The sequence below is a fragment of the Leptidea sinapis genome, chromosome 8, assembly GCF_905404315.1.
Source record: "Leptidea sinapis chromosome 8, ilLepSina1.1, whole genome shotgun sequence".
Taxonomy (NCBI): Eukaryota; Metazoa; Arthropoda; class Insecta; order Lepidoptera; family Pieridae; genus Leptidea; species Leptidea sinapis.
Genome location: NC_066272.1, coordinates 4,973,823 through 5,000,636, shown reverse-complemented (window position 1 = coordinate 5,000,636; position 26,814 = coordinate 4,973,823). Strand labels below are relative to the sequence as shown.

The 26,814-nt window shown below is 33.7% G+C and overlaps 3 protein-coding genes across 3 annotated transcripts; 2 read left to right on the top strand and 1 right to left on the bottom strand.

Annotated features, from left to right (window-relative positions):
• Positions 1–213: 213 nt before the first annotated feature.
• Positions 214–10,180, top strand: LOC126965802 (pre-mRNA-splicing factor 18). The gene is made up of 7 exons (XM_050809575.1): positions 214–470; positions 549–666; positions 2,174–2,346; positions 3,677–3,757; positions 4,572–4,706; positions 8,856–9,068; positions 9,929–10,180. The coding sequence occupies exons 1-7, from the start codon at positions 408–410 to the stop codon at positions 10,166–10,168; spliced, it is 1,023 nt and encodes a 340-aa protein (XP_050665532.1). The 5' UTR covers positions 214–407; the 3' UTR covers positions 10,169–10,180.
• A 2,143-nt stretch (positions 10,181–12,323) lies between these two features.
• On the top strand, positions 12,324–17,844 carry LOC126965809 (chymotrypsin-1-like). Its single transcript, XM_050809585.1, has 5 exons — positions 12,324–12,411; positions 12,649–12,796; positions 13,443–13,683; positions 15,358–15,504; positions 16,919–17,844. Exons 1-5 carry the CDS (start codon positions 12,354–12,356, stop codon positions 17,072–17,074), a joined length of 750 nt encoding a protein of 249 aa, XP_050665542.1. The 5' UTR covers positions 12,324–12,353; the 3' UTR covers positions 17,075–17,844.
• A 48-nt stretch (positions 17,845–17,892) lies between these two features.
• Positions 17,893–25,540, bottom strand: LOC126965574 (DNA mismatch repair protein MutL-like). The gene is made up of 9 exons (XM_050809213.1): positions 25,333–25,540; positions 24,010–24,423; positions 23,683–23,762; positions 23,455–23,610; positions 22,701–22,839; positions 22,201–22,394; positions 21,466–21,585; positions 20,101–20,271; positions 17,893–17,955 (listed from the first exon to the last, which is right to left on the bottom strand). The coding sequence occupies exons 1-9, from the start codon at positions 25,538–25,540 to the stop codon at positions 17,914–17,916; spliced, it is 1,524 nt and encodes a 507-aa protein (XP_050665170.1). The 3' UTR covers positions 17,893–17,913.
• Positions 25,541–26,814: the final 1,274 nt, after the last annotated feature.

Here is a 26,814-nt window from a genome sequence, read left to right as displayed (position 1 = left end):
CGTAATTTACTTTAGTATGAAACGTGCAGTCCTTTGACTTATGTTTGAAATAGTAGGTAGGTAGTAATTACAGTAACGCGATTTCCCACGAAGTATAATCCGGCTAAGTTTGAAAGCGAACAGTTGCTTAAAACGTGGTGGATTTCCGCTATCTTCTTTTTTTACAAGATTATAGCCGTCATCTGTCAATGACTGCACGTTTCATACAATCGAGTGAATCGCTTTTTTCTCATTTCAAGATTAAAGTAAACACAACTCCAGCAACTGGATTTTTTATCCAATAACAACGAATATAAAAAAATAAAATATACATAAATGAAATTGTAGATTAAAAGATAAGAGTCGAATGTAGGTACTTGTGGTAGCAGTATTTTAAGATCATCATATAGTGCTATGATTTGACCAAAATGGATATTTTGAAAGCAGAAATAGCAAAGAAAAGAAAACTGTTAGAGGAGAGAAACATTCTTGTAAGTTATTTCATTGCTTCGCATTAAAAAATGCCAGAAATAGAAGGTTTTACAGGTACCAATCTTTTATGTTTATAGGATGCATCCAAAAAATATTTTAAACGTGGGGAACTGTTGGCTAAGGAGAAAGAAGAATATTTTAAGAAGTATGGCCCAAAGGAAATCGAAAAAGGAAATGATGCTGTTAGATCTTCAGGTACAGATGTCTATGTTTAATTTTAAATATTTACTTATTATTCATGTTTAGAGCATATCTTAACAATAATTTTAAGATTTGACTCCTGCTATGTTGTAATGGAGCAATTAACAGTTGGGTTTAGAAAAAGTTACCTTAATAGAGGCAAGATGAGGGTATGAGTGGCTCATGATAAATAGTCAGTGATGTGTTTTTTTTTAAATTGGTTGACTCTGTCATCAAACAATCCCATCAAAAACACATAAAAGAATTGTGAATGAGTGCTTGGTTCTGTATACCAACTTAATTGTACCTTGATACAATTTTTGAAGTTAAAACTTCTTTATGTGCACTGAAAACTTTTTTAGTGCCTATGACAACAAGCTATCATGTTCAGCATTTGGCTAAAGTTGCTCAAGTTGACTAAGAGGAGCATGAACAGTCTGAGCAATAACTGCAATAACAGATATACAAATTCAAATATTTTTATTTAAAATCACTTATTGAACATCAAAAACTACCACCCATTCAAAATAGACTGCCTTAGACCTGAGAAGAATGGGACAAGAAACTCAGCAGGATTTTTTTTTATAAAAATATGGATTACAATGTTATGTCATACAATAGACATTTATAATTAAGTCTGCTTAGTTCCCACTCTGTGGTGGTAATAAAGAAAATCATTTATGTTATAATAACCTTTCCTACACAAACATTTTTTTTTAATTCTTTTAAGTTTTGTAACACATTTGTTTTGTATATTTTCTGGCATCATATTGTAAAAGCATATACATCACCCAATTAAAAGACTTACTAACTCAACTCAACCAAGTAGTAGGCATAACAAGTTTATGTTTGTTCCTTGTGTTAACATTATGATTGTCACAGTTACTAGCAAATTACTTAATGTGCTTATGAACTTAAAGAACATTTTAAAGAATATAGAGAGATGCAACAGTCAAAATGTTTATTTCTCTAAATGTTTCTCTTAATGGTACACAATAATAACAATTATACAGTTTACAAGTACCACAGTGCGGTTTACAAAGAGCTTTCTTCCACGTACTACAAAGCTGTGGTATGAACTTCCTTGTGTGGTGTTTTTGGGCGATATGACATATGACATGGGTACATTTCAAAAAAAGTGTGTACACCTTCCTTAAAGGCCGGCAACACTCCTGTGATTTCTCTGGTGTTGCAAGAGATTGTGGGCGGCGGTGATCACTTAACAACAGGTGACCCGTACATTCATTTGTCCTCCTATTCCATAAAAAAAATTATAATATGTTTTAATTGAATGTAGAACAAAGAAAATAATTGTATTTTTTGTTATAAATCAAATACAAATCTATCTAAATATTACTGGCATTTTTGTTTTAATTTATAAAAGTTACAATTATAATGAAATTCTATTCGTATAAATTTAATACCAAGCATCGCCATATTCTTTTGCACACATAAATATAAATTATTTTATTTAGTTCAATGTCCTGTAATTGTTCTTCAATCATAAGTTTGTTTTGTTTAGATGAGAAACACGAAAATGAATCAGAGCAAAATGATAATTTATGTCTACCGAGAGCCGAAGTTATAAAAAGGCTGAGAGAACGATGTCACCCCATTACATTATTTGGAGAAAGTGAATTGCAATCATTTAGGAGATTAAGGAGAATTGAGATACAAGAACCAGAAGCTAATAAGGTAAAATTTTTAAGTTTAATAAATGAAAATAACTTAAATAACGGGCACCATCTTTATTCTTCACAGCAGAGCAAATCCCCAGAGAATATTGACACTACGTTCTAATCTAGCCGTACAAACAAATCTTAGGTTAGCACAGAGTAGTAAAATAGGGTCATGAGTGGACCGTAGACAACATAAATAATTCTTATTGAAAATAACTCATAATCAAACTTAATAATTTTGTATGAGTACAGAAGCCTACCACAACTCTGTATGCTTAAAGTTCAATTAAATTTCTTTTGGATGTTTTATTATACATCCCAAAGATACCTGGTCTGTGTCAACCTTTTTTTTTTTATGGAATAGGAGGACAAATGAGCGTACAGGTCACCTGTTGTTAAGTGATCACCGCCGCCCACAATCTCTTGCAACACCAAAGGAGTCACAGGAGCGTTGCCGGCCTTTAAGGAAGGTGTACGCGCTTTTTTTGAAGGTACCCATGTCATATCGTCCGGGAAACACCGTACAAGGAAGCTCATTCCACAGCTTTGTAGTACAACCTGTCCTCTCCTGGAACATTTAACTACTGCCTAGTAAAGAGTTTAATGCCCACAGAAATACTATATAATTATATACTATCCTTTACAAATTTGCAGTGACCCAGGGCACTAGATTATTCAGATACACCAAAACAGAGTTTGCTGTACAGCACCCTACTCCCTCACCAAGTTCTGTCCCATATTTTGTTTATAAGATGGTTTATTTTGCATGGTCTATAGTTATAAGCTTGTTTCAATACAATCATCCTAATTATAAGCAACATATTGCTACACGTAAAATAATATACATTCACAGAATGCTGCTCTGAGGCATACCGGGCGATCAGAGTTTCCCGGAACAGAAGGGCTATTATAGTTTCGTAAAAGACTTTATTTTAATAAAAATAAGGGATGAGACGAACATTACTTTCAGCTGATGGTAATTGATACGCCCTGCCCATTACAATGTAGTGCCGCTCAGGATTCTTGAAAGACCCGCAAAAATTCTGAGCGGCACTACAACTGCGCTCGTCTCCTTGAGACATAAAATGTTAAGTCTCATTTGTTCACTAGGTACGGCGCCCTTCAGACCGAAACACAGTAATGCTTACACATTACTGCTTCACGGCAGAAATAGACGCCATTGTGGTACCCATAATCTAGCCGGCTACCGGTCCAAAGGAGCTTCCTACTGGTAAAAAACTCCCACTAAAAGAAAGAAAAACAAATAAAACCTGAATTTATTAGCAAGGTTTCATCATAACTAAATTATTATTGGTATTATTAACATGCTGATATTATTTTTTCAGGGTCTTCGAAATGACTTCCAAGAGGCTATGGACAAAGTAGATCAAGCTTATTTAGATGAATTTTTAGCTTTAGGAACACAGGTAAATGATGTGTCTGTTTGTAGTATCAAAAATACTGTGCGCTATTGTACAACCAGGGGTTCTTTCTCCTTGATGAGAGACAATTGTTCAGCCTATTGCAACACCAACACTTCATATATTAAAAGTTAATTTAAATTTTGATTATGTAATAGTATCTATGATATTATATTTTTTCTCAGTATGTATTTCTCAATCTATCAACACGGTTGATGTAACTATACCCGTTTGATGGAATTCTGTGAGAATAATACTTGCATAAAGCCTGCAGCACAACACTTAGAAGGTATCTATAACAAAATACCTCAATATTAATAAACAATTAAAATTTGCTGCAGTTAATAATTTATTGTTCATCCCTATAGACTCCAAGACAGCTATACTCAAATTTCAAAATTTATGGTTTTACGGAAGCTTGCTGACACTATAATAAGGATATTTAGTCATGTTCTATATTTGCATTAATTAACGATTGTAAAAAAATCAACCACATAATATCTAAATGATCGAACAGCCTGGGACTAGATTGTGATTATTTTATAGCGATAGAAATGATTGTACAATATTGTATATTTTTATTGAAAAGAGCGCAAAAAAAGAATGCTGGGAGAGTTTCTTGCGCCGCTTCTTCTCTCTCAGAGCGCCATTTGTTTCCGAAGCGGTAGTAGTATCTAGCAGTTATTAGAAATGACATCAAAAAGAATTCTAAAGGAATCAATTTTGAGAAAATAAATGTGTCTATGTGTGATGAGAATATAATATTTATTATTGGCTAACATGGTGAAACTAGTTTTAATAATGGTTATTTATAATGCAGACAGATATAGAGAAACAGCAAAAAGAAGATGCATTGGATGACTCAATAACATATGATGCTATCCAAGAAATGGCAAAAACAATAGGTCAGGGGGATAGAAATCATGACATGAATGTCATCATGACATTACTCCAGGTATGGTTTTCCTCCCTTTTTCTATATATCTATATATATAATAATGAATTGCTGTTTGTTAGTCTCGCTAAAACTCGAGAACGGCTGGACCGATTTGGCTAATTTTTTTCTTCAATTATTTGTGGAAGTACAGGGAAGGTTTAAAAGGTGAATAAATAGGAAAATGCTCGGAATTAAATAAAACAAAAAATTTGTTTTTCCTTTGATGCGTCCTCCGTCGAATTTATTAACGCAACAGTTTGACATTTCTGCTGTGAAACAATTTCATTATAACAACAGGGTGCATTTTTACAAAGCAATTCTTGATGTTATACTATACTATTGACAAATTCATAAAAAAACATTATTTTATTTATTATATACAGAACAATGTCTGTAGGGTCAGCTAGTCTTTATATATATATTTCTTGTGTGCATTTGTATGTCACTGAACTCCTCCTAGACGGCTGGACCGATTCTAATGAAACTTTCTGTGTGTATTCAAAAGGATTCGAGAATGGTTTAGATTCACAATTGAACTACCTCCTAAACGGCTGGACCGATTTTGATGATTTTTTTGTGTGTTGCAGTGAATTTGAGATTGGTTTAGATTCTCAATTCCGTCGATATAATATAATTATCCTGCTCATGTGTATTTAAGTGGACTCCTCCCAACGGATGGACCGATTTTTCAAATTTAAGACGTGTGTCCGAAATTTCCGACAGGACAACGTCTGTTGGGTCCACTAGTACAATTATATACTTCTTAAGGAGTGTTTAGGCAATTGAGTTTTTATGATGTGCGCATATTGTTCACGAATACAGAAATTTCTATTTTTACATAAAAAATTATTTTCCATAAATCTCTCATATCTCTACTAGTTGACAATCGACGTGACGTAATAAACCGAATGATCAATGATCTAGTTTAAGTAAGTCGACGTCGACGACCACCCGTCAATACAATTTACTTTATTATGTCATATTATACTAGACTAATAAAAAAAAAGTACTACTATTGTAATCGTAAAAAGTTTAAAGGCCGGCAACGCTCCTGTGACTACTCTGGTGTTGCAAGAGATTGTGGGCGGCGGTGATCACGTAACAACAGGTGACCCGTACGCTCGTTTGTCCTCCTATTCAAATAAAAAAAAAAAAGTGTATTCAGGGCAGTGTTAACTATTCCTAGCGCCATCTATGTTCTTCTTTAAATATGTTATCGCTTAGCTGCTTACACACATGAGTTCAATGGCTCTACCATTGAATTATTTATCTTCACGAATCACGCGATAAAGATATTGAATGCGGAACATAGATGGCGTTACCTATACTTAACACCTCTCTGATTATATTTATTACGATTATAATAGAAGTTATATTATTTTTTCTGCAATGACTTGTAAAATTAATATACGTATTTTTGGACAGTGATATTATAATATCACTTATGTTCATTACAAAATAGCGTTGCAGTCTGAAACTTGTAGAGTGAGACGTGAGTTATTAGTTAGTATTTAGTAATTGGTATAAATGGTGACAAGCAGGCTACTCGCTAGTGATGTATGTTACTGTAGAGGTGTTATATTGGGGTAACTTTTGGGTAACCATATTATTGAATATATTAGTTTACGCATATGATAACGTTAGTGGTGGACATGAATAAAAAAATCGAAAAAAAAACGACCTGCGCTTTGTACAGCGCTAAATGTGGGCCGGCTTGAAGTATTGTCGTGCTCCATTAATGACGCCCAGTTTCTTTGAAGCCAATTGTTTGTTTGCCTTTTCGATGCATCGAATAAAAAAAACATCGATGTGTACTCTATGTTGAAAAATAAACAATACATCGGTTTGATTCAATGTATCGTCCACTCTACCGTACCTATTACTGGATATTAGTCAAATATTTGTGAGCCGATTAATATGTATATCAATATTGATCTACATAATATTGATATTCTCCATATTAATTAATATTAAATATTATACTATATATATATTACTAGCTGACCCAGCAAGCGTTGTATTTCCGATATTAAAATCGCGATACAAAAGTAACTGTTGATCGTATATCGGTGAAAATTTGAAGTTGTATGTATTTTTTAATGCTGACTCATAATCAAACAAATTAAAAAAAAAATAAAAAAAAAAATTCGTGTGGACAACCCTTAACATTTAGGGGGATGAAAAATAGATGTTGTCCGATTCTCAGACCTACCCAATATGCACCCAAAATTTCATGTGAATCGGTCAAGCCGTTACGGAGGAGTTCAATGTTTAACACCATGACACGAGAATTTTATATATTAGATATATAAGTATATATAATAATAAAATATATATATATAGCCTCCGCCGTCAGTAGAAGGGGTCTGAAGAATTACAAAGGTGTCTCTCATAATAAATATATGAAATAATAACATAGTACTTAATACAATAATAAAAATGGTTGTCATTTTCACGATTTACATATAAAAGATACAGTCCCAATATATGACTGTATTCAATGATATAATAAAAATGGAAAAGCGGCCAAGTGCGATTCGAACTCGCGCACGAAGGGTTCCATAGCAGCAAGTAAACATTGAATGAAAGGTAAATTGCGGTTTACGATTTATGACGTATTAAGAAAAACCTACTTACTAGATCAAGTTCAAACCCATTTACAGTGGAAGTATGCATGGTAATGTACATCATATATTTTTTTTAGTTTTATCTATTTCTTATTTTAGAAGTTTACAAGAGACGGAAGATATGAAGGTGATATTGAAAGGAGAGTGACTGCGGGAAACTGTGTGAATGGACTGTGCCAATAGAAGCGCGAATGGCTGTACATAATGGAGTGCTTGTCGCCACGTTAATGTATGGAAGTGAGAGTTGGGTATGGCAGAAGAAGCATAAAAGCAGAATTAACGCAGTTGAGAGGCGATCACTGCGTAGTGTGTGTATAAGGCAAATGTGTGTGGGCAAGTCGGTCGCGGGAGACTTCGTAGAACATTCGTCGACCAAATTGGGGACCGCAACCGGCGAGCATGTATGAAAAGAGTAATTAATGTAGAGGAAGCGCGTGAGGTTTGTAAGGATAGGCAAATGGCATTCTATTGTCACTGCCTACCCCGACGGGAACAAGACGTGAGTTTATGTATGTATGTATTTTAGAAATTACAGGGAGGGACACGCATTTTACCACTTTGGAAGTGTCTCTCGCGCAATCTATTCAGTTTAGAAAAACTGATATTAGAAACTTCAACATAATTTTTGAAGATCTATCCATAGCTACACACACCTATAGGATATTGATATAATACAAGTGAACGGATAACTAAGAGGCAATAAACACTCACTTATATGTAATACAAACACAGTCGTTGCGTTGGATGCTATTAACCGCGGCGTCTGAACCGCTCGTTTGTAATAATGATATCGGTATGCGAGCTATAATAATTGATCCGTGGTTGTTGTTTAATTGAAAAGAAACGACCAAATTGTTGTTTTAAATATAAATATATTAATTTTTTAAATATAAATATGTATATTCAAATTAAAAATATTTTGTAATCCCAACGAACGGTTTATCTTTATTGATTGCTATTTATAATGTTATAATATTTAAAATAATCGCTTGTTTAGAAAAAAAGTCTTATATGTTTTAATTAAGAAGTATTATTGAAGTTTAGTACTTGTTATAAATACTTGACAGTTATTATCAAGAGTGGGAGGAGTACTGTCGATATTGTTTCTCCCTCTAACCATACCAAATTCAATTCTCTCTAAATTTAAGTTAATTAAATATTAATACACATATTTCGTAGATAATTGGTTGAATCAGCCATTAAAGTTTATTATTAAGGACAGCAGGGTTGATCTATGACGGAACGAATCTCTTTAAACGTTTAACTATTTAGCTTATTGGAAGCTGGCTATTGTAAATTACATTATATTTTCCATGCAAGCGCTAGTAGTCAATAAAACAAATTAATTCGCCTGAAAAAGCAAATATTTTCTTTTTTGTTTTAACTGAAATACTCAACCAAAAATCAAAAATTAATCAATTTATTATAAAGTATAGTGTGAAGTGATAATTTTGTTTGAAATATTTATTTAACAAGTGTCACTGTTGATGCATACAACACAAAACACGAATTAAAAAAAAATCTTGTCTTTATATTACAGTTTCTCTTAAAGCTGTGGGGACAACAACTTAATTCCGCAACAGCACAAGAGAAAACCTCTACGAAACATAAAATGGCTAGGGCTACATACACACAAACACAAGTATATCTGAAACCGCTGACAAGGAAATTGAAAAAGAAGAATTTGCCGGAAGATATTTGTGATAGTCTTATGGAAATCACTAGGCATCTACTGGAGAGGAATTACATAATGGTAAAGTAATCGGTTTTTGTCATTGATCAAAAGTCGAGTGTAATTCATATTGAGTGGGAAGCGATGGCTGGCCAATATCATGCTCATAAGTGGACACTGCTTGGGATGTAAGGTGGATCCTATTGTAGTGTACTGACTACATCTAGTCTTAACAGAGTATGTGTTAACTATCATTGTCACTGTCACGACATCGACAGTGACATTAACCGTGTGACGTTGAGTGCTATATAACGAATGCACAGCGGAAGGCCAGTTTTAATCGGCTATTGGTTGCGTGTGGACGTGTCCGGGTGTAGTGCTACATAGTAAAGATTATTTGTTTCACTCGTGAGCAAACGATGAACATTACACCTATCATCGCGAACTCTGTTGATATTGTCTGGCCATAACTTCTGTTCCAAATATAAATGCATTTTTTTATCTTAATAAAACTTGTATTGTGATTATAAATTGAATTCTCAGCAATAAATAAAAAATAATTCTATTTTCCAGTCTTATATGTTTAGTTTTTATTGTTTTGACTTTTACTTTAACTAAATTTTATTATTAATTAATATAAGATTGTATGGCTATGTGTATACAAATGGTATTAAAGGTGATATTGTAGAATTTTGTTGATTCTGTTCAAAAGTGTTTCTCTAAACCTAATTTAATAAAAATATTTGTTTTTGGCTTTATTAAAATTTTACATTCTTGTGATTGTTTATTCGGATATTTGAAATTTTATGAACGATGAGGGATTCGAACCCACGACCTCCGGCGTTCCGTGCCGGTGCTCTAACCAACTGAGCTGACCGTTCGAGTACCGCCTCGTTACAAAATTCTGTTTGCTTTGTTCAACTCTTTCTTCTCAATTTCAGGCTAGTGACGCGTACCTCCAAATGGCAATAGGCAATGCCCCGTGGCCGATCGGTGTGACTATGGTCGGTATACACGCCCGAACGGGACGAGAAAAGATCTTCTCGAAGAATGTAGCCCACGTCATGAACGATGAAACACAACGAAAGTATATTCAAGCTCTGAAGAGACTCATGACGAAGTGCCAAGAATATTTCCCGACAGATCCATCGCGTTGTGTTGAATATACCACCAATAAATGATATTTTTTATTATGGTTTTGTACGTTATTGGGGTATTTACGTTCCTTCCTACTAAAGGCCGGCAACGCTCCTTTGATTCCTCTGGTGTTGGACGAGAATGTGGGCGGCGGTGATCACGTAACATTAGGTGACCCGTACGCTCGTTTGTCCTCTAACATAAAAAAATATATTATGATATACCTACTAATTGTACTTAAAAATGTTGGATTTACACCGCAACTGCGGTTATTTGATCCTAGATCATTACCGGCCGTTTTCAATAACCTATCTAACCTTAGTTTAACATACGGATACATTGCTGTCACCGTTTAATGACAAGATCTTATCTATCCATAGCTATGTCCAATATAGTTACGGCCGTTCCCAATATTCAGTCTATCTGTTACTTGAAATAAAAATCGTAGCTATCATTGACTTTTCTGTCCCAATAAACTTATCGATGGTAACTCACCTTATCCGTACACGCTGTCTGTCAATGGGACGACGTATAGCTTACCAGAGCTAGAAGTTTGTATGGAAATTGCTATTCACGTGTCCCAGTATAAGGCGATAAGAATGACTTATCGGGTATATTGGGACAGCTTCAGATTATTAAAAGCTAATTCGAGCGAGAGGTGCCTGAACTCCCAGGTTGGTTTTTACAGAAGGAACTTGGAAGATTCTCTTGATTTTGAACCTTGGGAATAAATATGGGACAGCAAGGTTAATATTCTGTAAGAGGTTACAACATTGTATTTGACCATTTAAGAGTTTGTACAAAAATATTACTCCGGCAAGAGATCTCCAATCGAGCAATGAAATCATATTAAATTTCCTGAGGCGCTGATGGTACGGGTGTCTATGAGAGAATTCAGTAAGTACTAATGTATGCAAGGTGTCGTGTGAATGCTCTTTGGATAGGTACTCTCGATGCGTTGCGATTGGATCGTATATAGGGGATTCCATATAATGCTACTATATTCGATATGACTGTGCACTAGAGCGTTATAAAAAGGCATAAAAGGCATTTGTTTTCTCAAAATTGATTCCTTTAGAATTCTTTTTGATCTCATTTCTTATACTGCTAGATACTACTACCGCTTCGGAAACAAATGGCGCTCTGAGAGAGATGAAGCGGCGCAAGAATCTCTCCCAGCATTCTTTTTTTTGCGCTCTTTTCAATAAAAAAATATACAATATTGTACAGTCATTTCTATCGCTATAAAATAATCACAATCTAGTCCCAGGCTGTCTGATCATTTAGATATTCAGCAGTGGAGTAATAGGATTTACGACAGAGTCATTTTTTATAAAACATTTAAATTTATTTATTGATAATTCCTGAACAGTGGCTGGGACTTTATTGTAGAAGTGTATACATTTACCCTTAAAGCTATTATGTATCTTATGAAGCCTACTAGAATTAGTTACAAGCAATCCCTTATTTCTAGTGTTATAATAATGAAAATCACTATTAAGAGCAAAAAGGTGACGATTTTTGTGAACATATATTAAATTTTCATATATAGAATTGTTTTCGTTTTGGAGCAGAAACAATTCGAGTTTCGCTTTAGAAATCCTAACATTCGTGCGGATGTGGTAACTACTTTATTAACTTGTGCAATAAACGTTAGTTTGCTATCAATAGTCACCCCCAAGTCACGAATTTCCTGCACTTCTTTTAATCGTGCGCCATCGAGCTCATACACTGTAACAAGCGGTTTTTTTTCTAGTGTACTTAATATGAATAGATATGCTTGCATTTAGGATCATACCATTTAATAGGCACCAATCTTTTATACCACTGAGATCACTTTGAACAAAAGCAGCCTCAGAGGCAGAGTTGATTACTTTATATTATATTTTTAAATCATCGGCGAAGAGAGATGCTTTACAATATTTGATATGATTCCTAACGCCATTCACAAATATCAAAAAGAGCAATGGTCATATATGGTAATATACTTACATAACGAATTAGTTTGTAAGGTCGAATATTTTAATTATGTTCAATTAGGCACACTATTGTGTATAGGTAATTGAGTTTGAACTAATTAACAGTTAATATACCGCAATCTTTAGATTACAATCATATTTTATCAATGATAGCAATCTAATCAATCATTAGGTAGCACCAGTAAACAAATTCAATAATGATAAGTCCTTTTTAGTGCCGAGACATACTTAGGGTGAAGAACATAACAAAATGAATTTGTTTTTAAAAACCATTCTCTTTGCATATTTTGCGTACAATCCTGTAAAAGGTAACATTTAAAACTAACTAGAAACATTTTAGCAAAAATGCCTATATTAGGTATAAATAACTATTAATTGAAATTAATTAATTTCTCTCAATGAGTTTCTTGCTACTTCTTCTTAGCTCAACCCTTTATGAAGTCGCGGTGGATTCAATAAGAAAAATATTATTCTGACATTCATAAGTGTCATTTCCGTGACCTACATGAATAAAGTGATTTTGATTTGATTTGATTTTGATTTAGGTGATTCGAGATTAGTTGGTGGTTCGGTCGTATCTTCAGATTTGGGAAGGTTTCATGCTTCACTGCAAAACGTTAGCGGGCACCACGTGTGTGGGGGTGCAATTGTTTCAAACAGACATGTAGTGACAGCAGCTCATTGTGTTTTTGGGTAAGTTAAATTAATAGCTACGTATACATAGAGTTGCATTACAATTTTATACATACCTACAAAATACAATTTACCTAAACACCTTATTGACTCGCTACCTACCCATTCCTACGGATGAGCTTCAACCTAACCTCTCAGAAAACATTAGATAGCAATAGCTTTTCTCAAATTTTGTATGATTCCACTATTTTGGGGTCGTCCAATAGGCGAACGTACAATCACACGATGCATTCTCGTCGTGCGATGACTGCAAGCATGATGAAGATGATGAAGCTGAGTTTCTTGCGCTTATTCTTCTTAGGTCTGGGGCAGTCTTTTTTGAATGGGTGGTAGTTTTTGACGTTCAATAAGTGATTTTGAATAAAAATATTTGAATTTGAAGAATTTTTACAGATTTCTTCAGAAGTGTCATAATCCGTAAGCCGTCGCACGTGCACAGGCAATGTTTAATAACGATGGTACAATGAATCCCATCATTACCTTATATTACCCATCTTTATAATTTTAAAGTTAGCAACATGCAGATATTTTGTGTGTGGGTGAAACAGAGCAGTGATTTTTGTTTCGTTTGACACATGAAAGTTACTTATAAGACACTACTACCTATCAATTAATTTAATCTAAAAATCTTATATATTTTTTTCAGAGCAGAAAAGCAGTACATAAGAGTGATTGTGGGTACTAATAATCTAGACGAAGGAACCTTACAACATAATGTTAAAGCAATTTATATTCACGACCTATACGATAAAGATACGAGGCAACACGATATCGCTCTGCTCAAAGTGACAGATATTGACATAAGATATTCCGATGTCATTCATTTGGACGATACACCTTTGCAAGAAAATGATCCGATTACCATTTTTGGTTTTGGAGCTGAAAAGGTCAGATTCAAATTCAAATATTTTTAATCATAATAGGATATAAAATCACTTATTGAAAGTCAAAAACTACCACCCATTCCAAAAGGTATGCCTCCGACCTAAGAAGAACGTGCGCAAGAAACTCAGCGGACTTCTATTTTTTTATAAAAATACTAGGTGACCCAGCAAACGTTGCATTGCCGATATTAAAATCGCGATACAAAAGTAACTGTTGATCGAAGATGGGTGAAAATTTGAAGTTGTATCTATTTTTTAATGCTGACTCATAATAAAACAAAAAATTAAAAAAAAAGCTTGTGGACCACCCTTAACATTTAGGGAATGAAAAATAGATGTTGTCCTTTCTCACACCTACCCAATATGCACTCAAAATTTCATGAGAATCGGTCAAGTCGTTCGGAGGAGTTCAAAGCTTAACACCATGACACGAGAATTTTATATATATGATGGTAACAATGTAAAATCGTACAATAAAATTTATTATTTTATAGCCTGTGAGCGGTCGCTCCATTCCCAATCAGTGGTATCATTAAGAAAGTCATTTATGTTATAGTAACCACAGTTCTTTTGAATTTCGTAATACATTTGTTTTGAACATTATCTGGGATCTTGTTGTAAAAGCATATCGCAACGCCCTACACCATACTTGCTAACTCGACTTAGCCCAGTAGTAGGCATTATTAGTTTATGTTTGTTCCTGGTGTTAACATTACGGTATGGTATCTATAGGAATAAGTATTAGTATCTATAAAATCTATCTTTGTGTTTAAGGCGAAGAGTAAGCAGAAAACACGCAAACATGGTGTTTTTAGACAAGTTTTGTGGTGTAAGTATAGCATTTCGAGCTATGAACACTACTTAATCCTGTTACAAGTTACAAGTTACAAGTCCTTAAGTCTTATTTGTAGGTTGCTAATGCTTGCTGTTGGTTATAGTTAACACTACCGAGCCTTTTTGAACTACCACATTTCTTTGAAGTTAAACAAGTTTTTTGGCATTGCGTGACACATTTTTTTGGTACTTCTCTCAGAAAAGTTATTCGTATAGCTTGTACTTTTTTGTGTAGGTTCATATTAGTAGTGAATAACGAGGATTGTAAGCATATAAACTGTTTTCCACGCAAGAATTTTGAATATATTGGCTTTGTTACATAGACGGCGGGCCGGCAGCCGTGAACTCATATCGCTTAAGGTCGCTGGCATTTAGTGTCGCCTTAATGTGCTGCTATAGGTTCTTTTCATCCGATTGCGATAAAACCTTTTCAATTTATTGGAAACACTTTATTGAATTATTAGAATTTTTTTATTATTATATATTTAAGTAAAATTATAATTTTGTGAAAATTAAGGGTGTCTGGGAAGGGGTTGTCACGATGTTAAGTGTCTGGAAATGAATAACGTGATTTTTAATAATATTTTTACCTGCCGAAGCCACTGTAACCTAAGCTCCATAATGGTCCATCGTTCTTACCTGTGTTGTGAGCATGCGCTGACAAACTTTCAACTTTTATAAAATGACGTAGGTCTGCGGTCCACAGGCTCTTAGACCATTAGATTTGAGGGAGCATTTCCGCAAGTCTCCTATACATATTGTCTTTTCTTTGAACATAAAAACAATACCAATACACCTGAGTTATACAAGTTCGCTATTACAATAACTTATTCCTTTTTTTAGCCACATGGGACATCCACTCGACAAATGCAAGCGCTAAATTCATTTGTATTTAATCAAGAAACATGTCGCTATGCAATGAGAAATTCAAGAAAAGTCTACGACTCAATGTTTTGTACGTTTACTAAAATTGGACAAGGCACATGTCATGTAAGTTAAAATAACAGCCGTTCCCAATATACTATCTACAGATAGAAATAAATTACTACCTTCTACTGTCAGTAATTAGCCGTCAATAATCTGAAGCATTCTTATCGCCTTATACAAATTTTATATCGCTGGTAAGCTATACCGCGTCGTCCCATTGACAGACAGCGTGCACGGATAAGGTTAGTTACCGTCGATTAGTTTATTGGGACAGAAAAGTCATCGATAGTTAAGATTTTTATCTCAAGTAACAGATAGACTGAATATTGGGAACGACCGTAAGTGGTAGTGTAATTTCTTGGATAGATAACAGATAGATGTGTAAAACAAAATGTTAAAAATATCAATAGTGTCAATTAAGCCAATTCTTTTGGTCGGCCGCTGAATACTTACAACGCTGTATCGACGTTTAGTCGCTAAAAATATGCCCCATTCTCTTGCAACACCAGATGAATCACAGGAGCGTTGCCAGCCTTTTAGGAAGGTACGCGCTTTATTTGAAAGTACCCATGTCGTATTATCCCGAAACACTCGACAACGAAACTCATACAACATCCTGGATGTACTGTGGAGGAATGCTACACATCTAGATGGTGGATGAAAATATATAGTTGTTACATTGTAGGTAGTATTTTTGTCGATAAACTATGCGAATATTCAAATTAAATACTTTTAATGATAACAGCGCGTATCACTTATACGCGGTAAAATTTATTGATAATTTCAGAATGGTAATATTTGGAAAGTTCTAGAATCTAGTTTAACCTAAAAAAATCGATAAAATGGAATGATTTATTTTCTCGCAAACGTACGCACAAAAATTTGACCGAGATCATAAATGTTTTTATGTATTTTTTTAAATATTTACAAACAATCTCGAATTTAATTCTGCTAGAATAAAAAAAAAACAATAGTATTATTTTGTACTACACTTTGGACTTCATTCGTGTTTTCCTCTTGTAATTGAAGGGCTGTGCGAGGCAGAAAGGTATAGAAAAGTACTGTGTACTGTGGAAAAGGTGCGGTTCCACTGTTCGCGTGTATCACGTACAAACCGTACTCTCGTCACAATCGCTTACATTACTATTACGTGCCTTTTATACTATTATTTAGTATTTTTATATTATTTTATTCGTATTTGGGTTTTTCTTGATTTTTTTAAAGTTTTTTTGATTTTATTTTTAAATTTACTCTAATTGTATGTAATTTGTTCATGGCACTAGAACCAGTTAGTTGACTGTTACAGCTTGTTGGATCTTACAATATCGTGTCCCTCTTGTTTTTCGTTTTTTCTGCTTCTAACTAGTATCTCTATTGCGAGCTGTGGCAATCTCAAAGTGAGTCTACAATTTAACAATAATATGTACCACATTTTGTTTAGTTTAATAAATAATGCAATTATGGTAAATATTTTTAGGGTGATTCTGGAAGTCCGTTAGTAAGAGGAAATAAATTAGTCGGCATAGTATCGTGGGGTATGCCGTGTGCGATTGGATTTCCAGACGTCCACACAAGAATAAGTACTTACGTTAGATGGATTCGTACCATGATACATTACTGCCCAGCGTCTTAGTGATAAGACAGAGAGGGGTGATATGTGAGTACATGACGTACCATACAGCATTTGAAACAAAAAAAAAAACAATGACAAAAACATTTATTAAGCTTCTAAATCCAGAATAATTATAAACCTGGATATATAATTTATCGTAAGTACGTCATTAGAGAGATTAATCTTAAATAGTGGCTTGTACTTGTTATATCAGTACAGTTAGCAAAAAAATAAATAAAAACATTCGCCTTTTGATTCACCTAAACATTTTGTGTTAATATTGAAGAACAATATTGATATTTAGTGGGAGACTCCTTTGCGCAGGATGCCGGCTATATTATGGGTACCACAACGGCGGCTATTACCGCCGTGAAGCAGTGATGTGTAAGCATTATTATTTCAGTCTAATAGGCGCCGTAGCTAGTGAAATTACTGGGCAAATGAGACTGAGCATCCTATGTCATCTCAGAATTTTTGTGTATTTTCAAGAATCCCGACCCTTAACTTATAAAATAATAAACCAAAAAGTATAATAGTAATTAATTTTGTTGCACCCAGTACTTCTGCGTGTGTGAGTATAGACCGCAATCGAATGACATTATTTTCTCTATTCAGTCCTATAAGAGCGTTGTCAGCGTCGCTGAACAATAGGAAACCTACCCTACTACACAAATTAATTATCTAGGCTTAGACTTCGGAGGTAACAAATAGACAGACAATACTTTGATATTAGATGTAAAGTAGTTAATCTAAAAGCAAAGGAAATTAAATAAAAGTACTTTCAAATAAAATGAGTTTTATTTCATTTTAGCTTAAATTATAAGGAGGTACTCCTTACGATGGTGCACTTATAGTACATATTATTCACATTTTTTCCATCGTGTAACCTTCTCCAAATTTACCTGCAAGTATTTTGATTATATGAATGAATGCTTTGTAAATATATTCACTACATCACGCGCTATCGAATACTTCATCATCACTATCATCATCATCAGCCGGAAGACGTGCACTGCTGGACAAAGGCCTCCCCCAAAGATTTCCACGACGATCGGTCCTGCGCTGCCCTCATCCAACGTGTTCGGGCAATCTTGACCAAATCGTCGCTCGGTCCACCTTGGGGGGGGGGGGGGGGGGGGGGGGCTACCAACACTTCTTCCGGTCTTCACGTCTTCCGGTACGTGGTCACCATTCGAGGACTTACTGCCCCCAACGGCCATCTGACCGTCGAACTATGTGCCCTGCCTACTGCCACTTAAGTTTCACAATCATTTGAGCTATGTCGTTAATCGAATACTGCTTATGAAAAAGTACGATTTTACAGTATGTACTTGAAATACTTTACTATTTATTATTACTGGGTATAACTTATAATAGGCAAATTATTCTTATTTTTGGAACAGAAACATATATTCGGTCCCCCATTTAGATATACATGTCTCAACAGACACATATTATTATGAACATATTCCTCGAAAAATTTACGTATGTTTAATTTGCATTAGTAGATGTTATTGCAGCATTTATAACTTAGTAGACACATAATTGAGGACAGTTTTAAGCGTATTTTTTTTAGAATTATGTACATTGGGTTATTATGTTATAGGCAGTAAAAGTAGCTCGGTCCACTACGAGACAGCAAATCAAACATACTTCGGCGAGCGAGGCGTTTCGGTGACGTAGTTAAACTAACTTAGATCATATTTTATGCATCTATATAGAGTGTGACAGCTGTCAAAAAGTCGAAAAAAATTGAGGTTGACAGAAGCAAACTAACATATCGCGAGTGTAAGATGTAGCTTGTCACGCACACTGAGTACACTCTAGTAATAAGTCTGGACTTTTGTCATCGGTTGTCTAGCACCAATAGGCTCTAAATTATCTAAGAGTAAAAGTACCTATAACCAGTGCCGGATTAACCACATAGCAAGAGTAGCAATTGCTACGGGCCCCGCATATTAAAACCCACTTATCTCTGCTCGAGTGGTATATAGAATTTACTTGATTTCACAAGAATGTGAAACGTTACAAGTTTTCCTATTAGACAATCCATTTCAGACACTCAGTAACCGACTAGGTACTTCCAATATAAAACAAAGGGCTCTTTGCAAGAAATTGCTACGGGCCCCACGCTTGCTTAGTCCGGCACTGCCTATATCCATACAACTTCGTGCCTATAAGGAACAGAAACCGCACGAGGCAAGGCGGTGCGGCCTGGGCGTTGGGTAGATACAGGAGCCCTATTACCAAAATCGAAATACGAAGTTTCGGTTGACGAATCGTATATTTTCCTATTACGAAAGTGATTCGGATCCGAAGATCGATCCGAAGTTCGCGATTAGACATTTTATCTTTCATATTTACCTTATTTCAAAACTCACTTGACATTTACTTTTTCGTTGTTATTATGATGATAATTATACTATATTCATTATTATGATCACATGAATTTCATTTTTTATGGTTATGTCTATGGTTCCGAAACGAAACCCATCCACACTATTCGGATCCGAAGTACTTCGGTAATTGGATTTAATTCGAAGTTCGTCGTTCTTTAGTTTCAGACCGAAACTTCGGATTTCGTTTGTGGTAATAGACCTTCAGGACTCTGTGTACGTTGTACGGTGTCGTTGGTGGTGGACATACAATTCAAATTCAAAAAATTCTTTATTTACTGTAAAACTATAAGTTATTTAGTGCAAGTCAGAATCAAGTGCAAAAGTTACAATATCATTCAAATGAACTTTCACATTATAATAGGCCTTAGATGTTAATTTATTTTTTAAGATACATTTAATTTTTTTTATAGGAAATATAGTAATATCATTTGGGAGTTTATTATAAAATATAACAAAATCCACTTTAAAAGATTTAGTAATTATACGGAGCCTAGTAGATGGAATTGCGAGTTTATGTTTGTTTCGAGTTTTGACATCATGTACATCACTATTCTTTTTAAATTGGATGATATGTTTATGAGCATATAGGAGGTTCTCGTATTTGTACTGGCAGAGTACGGTCAGAATATTAATTTCATTAATACATACCTGATATGAACCCTCTTTCCCCTTCACCTCTTTCATGTCCAACATGACTGCCATCACGGGTCTTCCATGAGCACATTGGAACGGACTCTTACAAGTTGCCAGGGCCTTTATTAAACTCACACAGTTATCTTTGGAAAGCGTATCGCCAAATTTGACGGCGTATCTGCAAGCCTATATTGGAACATAATTAATGTAAAACAATTACAAAAGATTTTCAAAAATAATGTTAGTAATTACAATATACTAGCCTATAGACAAACGATCTGTAAGACATACAGCAAGACAGGAAAGCTAATCTACAGTTACTGTAACCGATATTGATTGACAAGTCGTAAACAGTCAGCCACGTCTGGTATCAGCCTTCTGAATTTTAAACTAGCTAACGCAAACATTGAGAAATTAATATTAGTCACACATTACCGGGCTGTCAAGGTCAGGTCTGGCCATAAATACCTACTGTTACAATAATTATTAAAAATAAACAAAACATTACAAATGTTTATATATATATATGTTATATATATAGATATAGATATATATATATATATATATATAAAACCGCACTGTGGAGGAACGCCACACATCCAGATGGTGATGATAACCTAATTTGTGGCTTGTCGTGCGAATGTGGAATTCAGATGAAACAGCTCTTTGGAACACTTCCCGTCTTAAATGTGATAGAAGACACACAATTAAGCGACGTCTACGCCAAGTGGTCTAACACAGAGCACTGGGTTCCCGACGATTCGAGCAGCTCAGCGTTCTTAGATATAATATTATGACTTGTGTGAGCAGATTACACCTAACATCAGGGGTAGGTCATCTGCTCGTCATCATGTTTATAAGTAATTTGTCTTGGCCACTGTTGTACTTATAGAAGAGCTATGATACTCATGATGATAAAATATTAAATTCATAGTTCATACAGCAATTTTTTTTTTAATTTAAATCTACATACTTTCTCTTAATTATTATAGTCGTGAAATGGGTTTAAGAACCTCTCAAGTCGAACCCTGTATTTTTTATTTAGAGGAACGTAAAGGAAAAGAAAGAATGCTTATCTCTTTCTTGTTATTCTGTCTATGAACACTTCCTCGGATTGTGTGGAGATATTGAAATTATTATCACATACTACTGTCTACAATACAATTCCATGAAACTGCAGAAAACTAAGTTTCTAGCAAAACTTACATCCAATAATTTATATCACAATTTTGTACGGTCTCGCGCACCCCCATCATTTGTTCACATGTTTCGAGTCACAGAGATAAATAAATTATTCTTAGATTGCAATTCTTTTGTTACTACTAACAACTCTAAAGACATGACGTCATTGGCTAATACAATTTAAGACAATACACATACCTCACTGAATACAAGTTCCATTATAGATTTCGGATACAAAGGAATGTTTCCTTTTGCATACTTCATACAATCAATTAGCTCGACTAACAAATGCTTTGCTGCTTTAAGTATTAGGTCGGCCTATGAAAAAATCACATAATTTAGCAACAGTTAAATAATAAAGGTGTTTGATGATTCCAGTTTTATGCAAAAAAACCCTTGTTATAAGGGTTTTATTAAGGATTAATGTTTTAGATTTTTTATGAAAAAGGTTAATAAGGGGTCACCTGGCGCACTCAAATTCTGCTGCAAAACGTGAGGAATCACGGGAGCACGTTGCCGGCTATTTATAAAAGAATACGCGCTTTTTTGAAGGTACCCTTGTCGTATCGTCCCGGAAAAATCGCACAAGGTAGCTCATTCTATAACTATAGGACTATAAAACTTTGGTTGGACGTAGAAGAAGAAGTTCCTATAAAACAGCACTGTAGATGAGGAAGAGGCTTTATATTGATAGCAGAGTGGGCACGACACACTATGTTTTCAACTCTGGAACGTCACATCTTGGAGGGCTTCTGTGGGCTCAGGTAGTGTTAGAAAAAAAGTATTTGGTAGATTGTCACAGAGCGTACTTAACAAACACGCTCAGATACTAGCTCAGCATTACCTTAAAACCTTCTTATATAAATGTCTATAGGCAGTAGTCAATATTAAATAAGTAATGGAAATAATGTTCATTATTATTCTATGACATACCTGTCTTGGATTTTTTCCTAAAATAGCTTCAGGTATACCATTAATAGAAATAACATTATCAACGACACTCCACTGAAGTCCGAATTTCGTCAATTTATCATAATTGTTAAGTAAAAAAATCAAATCTTCTTGAGATATTTGAAAAGAAACCACATCTATTCTTACACTTTTCCAACTAATTCCGTCAAAATAGTCTAAAACAAGTATAACTTTACTGATTAAATTTTTCAAGTTTTTCAATTAATAGCAAGACTTGTCCCTACTTTTCTATTATAGTTCTTTTAATGACAAAAAATATTATTTACGAGTACTTATAGATAATGTCTGACGATAGCATGGGACTAATAAAGTTACAGTTATGCTTTTTCGTTTACATACATCTCAAAATTCCGTTATTGTAATTTACAATAAAGAATAACAATTCTAAAAGCTACAGCTTAAGCACAAAAGGTTTGAACGCACATCGTTTTGGAACTGACGAATAAAAAAATGCAACTTACCGACCAGATTTCTTTCTAAGCGAACTCTCTCGTCAACTGCATGTTGATCAAACAAAACCAAGAAATTTGAATATGTTGTATTTGATATCTTGCCACACATAACTGCTGCTATAAACTTACAATCTACTTGTCCAAGTACCTATATAAAATGATTTATTATAATAAGTGATCAATAGAGAAATCAATTTTACTTTTACATATTTTATAGCCCGGATTTTTTTAATGTCTTTATTTTTAGATTGTTTGCGATTGTTCGCGGTAACGTCCCACTCCTTACTGAGTAAGACTACCTACCATACTCACCCTGATGAAGGACCTCCGAATGGTCCGAAACTAGTTGGTACCGACACCGACAAAAACGTGAGTAAAGCCGTATTACCAGATAATTTAATAATGACTCACGAAAGTTTTAATAATTTAGTCTTTATTTTTAATTAAACAAATTAGTAATCATTACCAACATAGCTATTAATTCTGAAGTTGCTGGATGTGGTAAACAGACTTCCTGTTTATTAATCAATTGTAAGTGCTTCATTACTACTCATAAGACTAGGCCTACCACATACTGTTCAAGATAAAACGATAGCAAACGTCGTTATTAAAGGCTTTGTTCACGTCCTATTGCGATGTCATTCGCCCTTTGATTGCAAAAAAATAAAACATAATAAAAATCAAAATATAAAATTGCATATGGGTCTATGATTAGCAAATCTTTTTGTTTCTTAAGATGTGTTAGAACTCAATCTATACTCACCTTGGCATGTTTCAAACTATCCGCGTTAAAAATTAAGTCACCACGATAATCTTTTGCTTTTATTTCGTATATTTTCGTATCAACATCGTTTTCAATTCGAGGCTCGAATATTTCAACGTTAGTTTTAACGTGTTCAACAAAATTCTCGTAAATTTGCTGAAATTAATCAGTTCTTTTAGAATAATGTCATTTTAAATTTTGATGAGACTCAGAACAAACAATACATACATCGTTATAACATTCCTTATCGATATAACATTCTGCGTTCTTACTTATTGAAATAGGATTAATAAATATGGGTGACATACCTGTAATAATTATATCGTATAATAATATCAGCAATGTTTTATAATATATTATTTTATAGAGCTGTGGCACACTGCGAATACAGAGCACTTTAAAAACAATTAAAGGGTGAAAAAAAAATTCAAAGAAAAAAGGTTTCATACTTCTCAAGAGCATCGCAAACGCGACGTCGCTGACACATCAGAGATCTCTTTCCACATGCCCGTTTGATAAGATACGTCATTTTGATTAAAATACTCCTTGACTTACCTTTTGGAACAAAAATTTGTCTACTTTTTAAATTAAAATCGTTTTCTTTAACTTCATGTTTATCCAGAGCATCTGTATTTTCCAAGCAAATTAAGTCTTCTTTAAACATAGCATTCATTTTTTCAACATTACAGCTTTCGGAGATCAGGTTTTCCGTCTTGGTATTGTCATTAAGTATAATTTGATGTTTCAATGATGTGTTTAGATTGTTTTCAGTATCGTGTATGCTTTCATTAGTTAAAATAATTTCGCATACGTTCATGGGATCTAATTCTTCAGAATTATTTTGCGAATGATGAATTAAAATATCGGAACTGTCCAAGTTCTTAGGTATCGTGGATGATTTCGCAGATTCATTTTCTGCATTGTGGGGCAAACTGATGTTACCTTGTGTAAATTCATTTGTTTTAGAAGCTGTTCCGATATTATTCATTTTATTTTCTATAAATTGAATGGAATAAGTGATGTCATAGTTTACAGATGTATCTAGTCGTGTATGGTGTTGAAATGCGTTTTCTTCTACGTTTACTACGTTAGAAGAAAAAGCTTCTATGTGGTCATGGTAAGTATAACCTTTACTAGTGCTTACGTCAACAGCAAGGTTATTTGTAACACGATTTGTAGTTTTACAACTACTTGAAAACTTATATGGTTTTTTATCATCAATCACGTTACATGTATTCGTATTATTTTTGTACTGAGTAGTTTTTGAAAATTCTATTGTATAATTTGAATTTATTGAGTTAAAACTACCCAAATTAAGATTTTTTGAGTAATTATTAAATAAACTACGCATAAAACCAGCACTGGTGTTCTTGTTTTTGAGTTTATAATGAAATAAATTATTATAATTTTTTTTATTTACAGAAAAGTTTTGTCTTGAATTCTTGCTTGTAAAATGAAACTTTTTGTTAGCCATTCTTGAAAAAATATTCTTATCTTCCATGTTGAGTTTGTGACTGTCATAAGTTAATAAAGATGAATACAAAACATTATGGTTGCTATTTGTTGTAAAAAAGTTATAATTGGCGTGCGGTACATTACAGTTACCAATATTGTTGTTTTTATGCAAATCATAATTAAAGTCGAAATCATGGATTTTATTTTGAGTGCTTAAAATGGTTTTTACAAGATCATACGATGTCATAACCTTTTTATTGGCATAAGGGGAAACTTTTTGTTTTGCTAAAGTATTTTCATTATTTTGTGCAATATTGTGAACTTTTTCCATAAAACTATTATTGATAGAACCGTTCAAGTCGAATTTATATTTTTCTTTGTAAAAGCTTGGGTTGGCTCTTTCTTTATAATCAAATACTTTACATCGTTCTTTTAGGCTTTCACTGGGATTTAAAAATTTGGTGATATGAGGATCCTTTTCAATATATTCTTTCAGTTCCTTAGTGCTGTTGAAATAAGAATCATTTTGGATTTTTAGCTGTTTGGCTACCTGTTTTTTACTTTGTAAGTGGCACCTATTTTCGTTGACTTTTTTCTCAGTATGCACAACATTAGTTTCAATTGTCTCCATCTTATTTATTTGGTCAATGTTGTTATGGCATGGCTTGAAATTTGTAATTTTTCTTAAATCTTCGGATTTGTTTTCTACTCTCGGTAATGGGTCAAAACCTTCTATGATTTTCTTAGCTTTTCGTTTAGCTTTTTTACCTGGAATTCAAAATACATTTGATTAAACACAAATTTAATATGACAAAACTTATATATATTTCACCTCTCACTCTCTCACTCACCTTTTATGCCATTTTCTATATTATGCAAAGTTTTGCGATTTTTTTTACTATTTCCTAAAACTTTTTCTATTATCTTCTTCACCTCTTCCCTTGCAGAGTTCGTTTCAGGCAATGTTTTTACAGTTTCATGTACAATGTGTTTTGACTCTTCGTTGAGATGAAGATGTCCAAAGTAAAATTTAACAAGCTTCTCTAATATTTGTTTGATTTGGTCCCAACATTTAAATTCTAATAATGAAGTATTAGAACCAATATTTAAATCGTATTCAATATATGGACATGATATAAACATAAAGTACATTGGTACAGCAGGATCATGTAATCTATCATAAGTGTTATATCTCTAAAAATGTTAAGTTTTTATTTAAATTATAAAATTAAATAAAATTTTAATGAAAGTAGTGAAACAAATAAACAACTATATCGTGTTTATTATTTTGAAATACTACCTTTTTTTTTGGTGCTCTCATAAATGATATGCCAAACGATTTAGCAAAATTTTCATTTGTAATTTTATGAATCTTGGTGTTACTTATAAATCTCCCATTCAAAAATATCCACTGGTATTTTGCTGGTTCACTTTCCTTTTTTCCGATATGAGCTACTATTTTATATTCATTCTTTTCGACGTGTAGCTCTTGTATATGCTCAGAGCTAATATTAAATAAGTAAGTTAATGTTTTAAATATATCTCTATTTTTATGTATCTGGAGAACAATTTCATTTTTCGTATCATCTCTTAAGCTAAACGATACATTCAAGTGAACAAGTGATATCTTCTCAATAAAGTTCTTAATATAAAACATTTCATTTAGATTATTAATGGATTTTCTTTGTATTTTTAAATTATGTAAAAATCCATTTATTTCGACCTTAAAAGTAAAAATTAAAGAATTCCTGAATAAGTGTGTAAAATGGTGACGGTTGTAAGGTTAATTGTATGTAACTTATAATTTGAAATATTATTGACTTACTGTTGTCCCTTTTGATGGTCTTACTGTTGTTTCAGTTATTTTTTCAGTAGATCCTTGATTGAATATTTTGACCCAGGTCT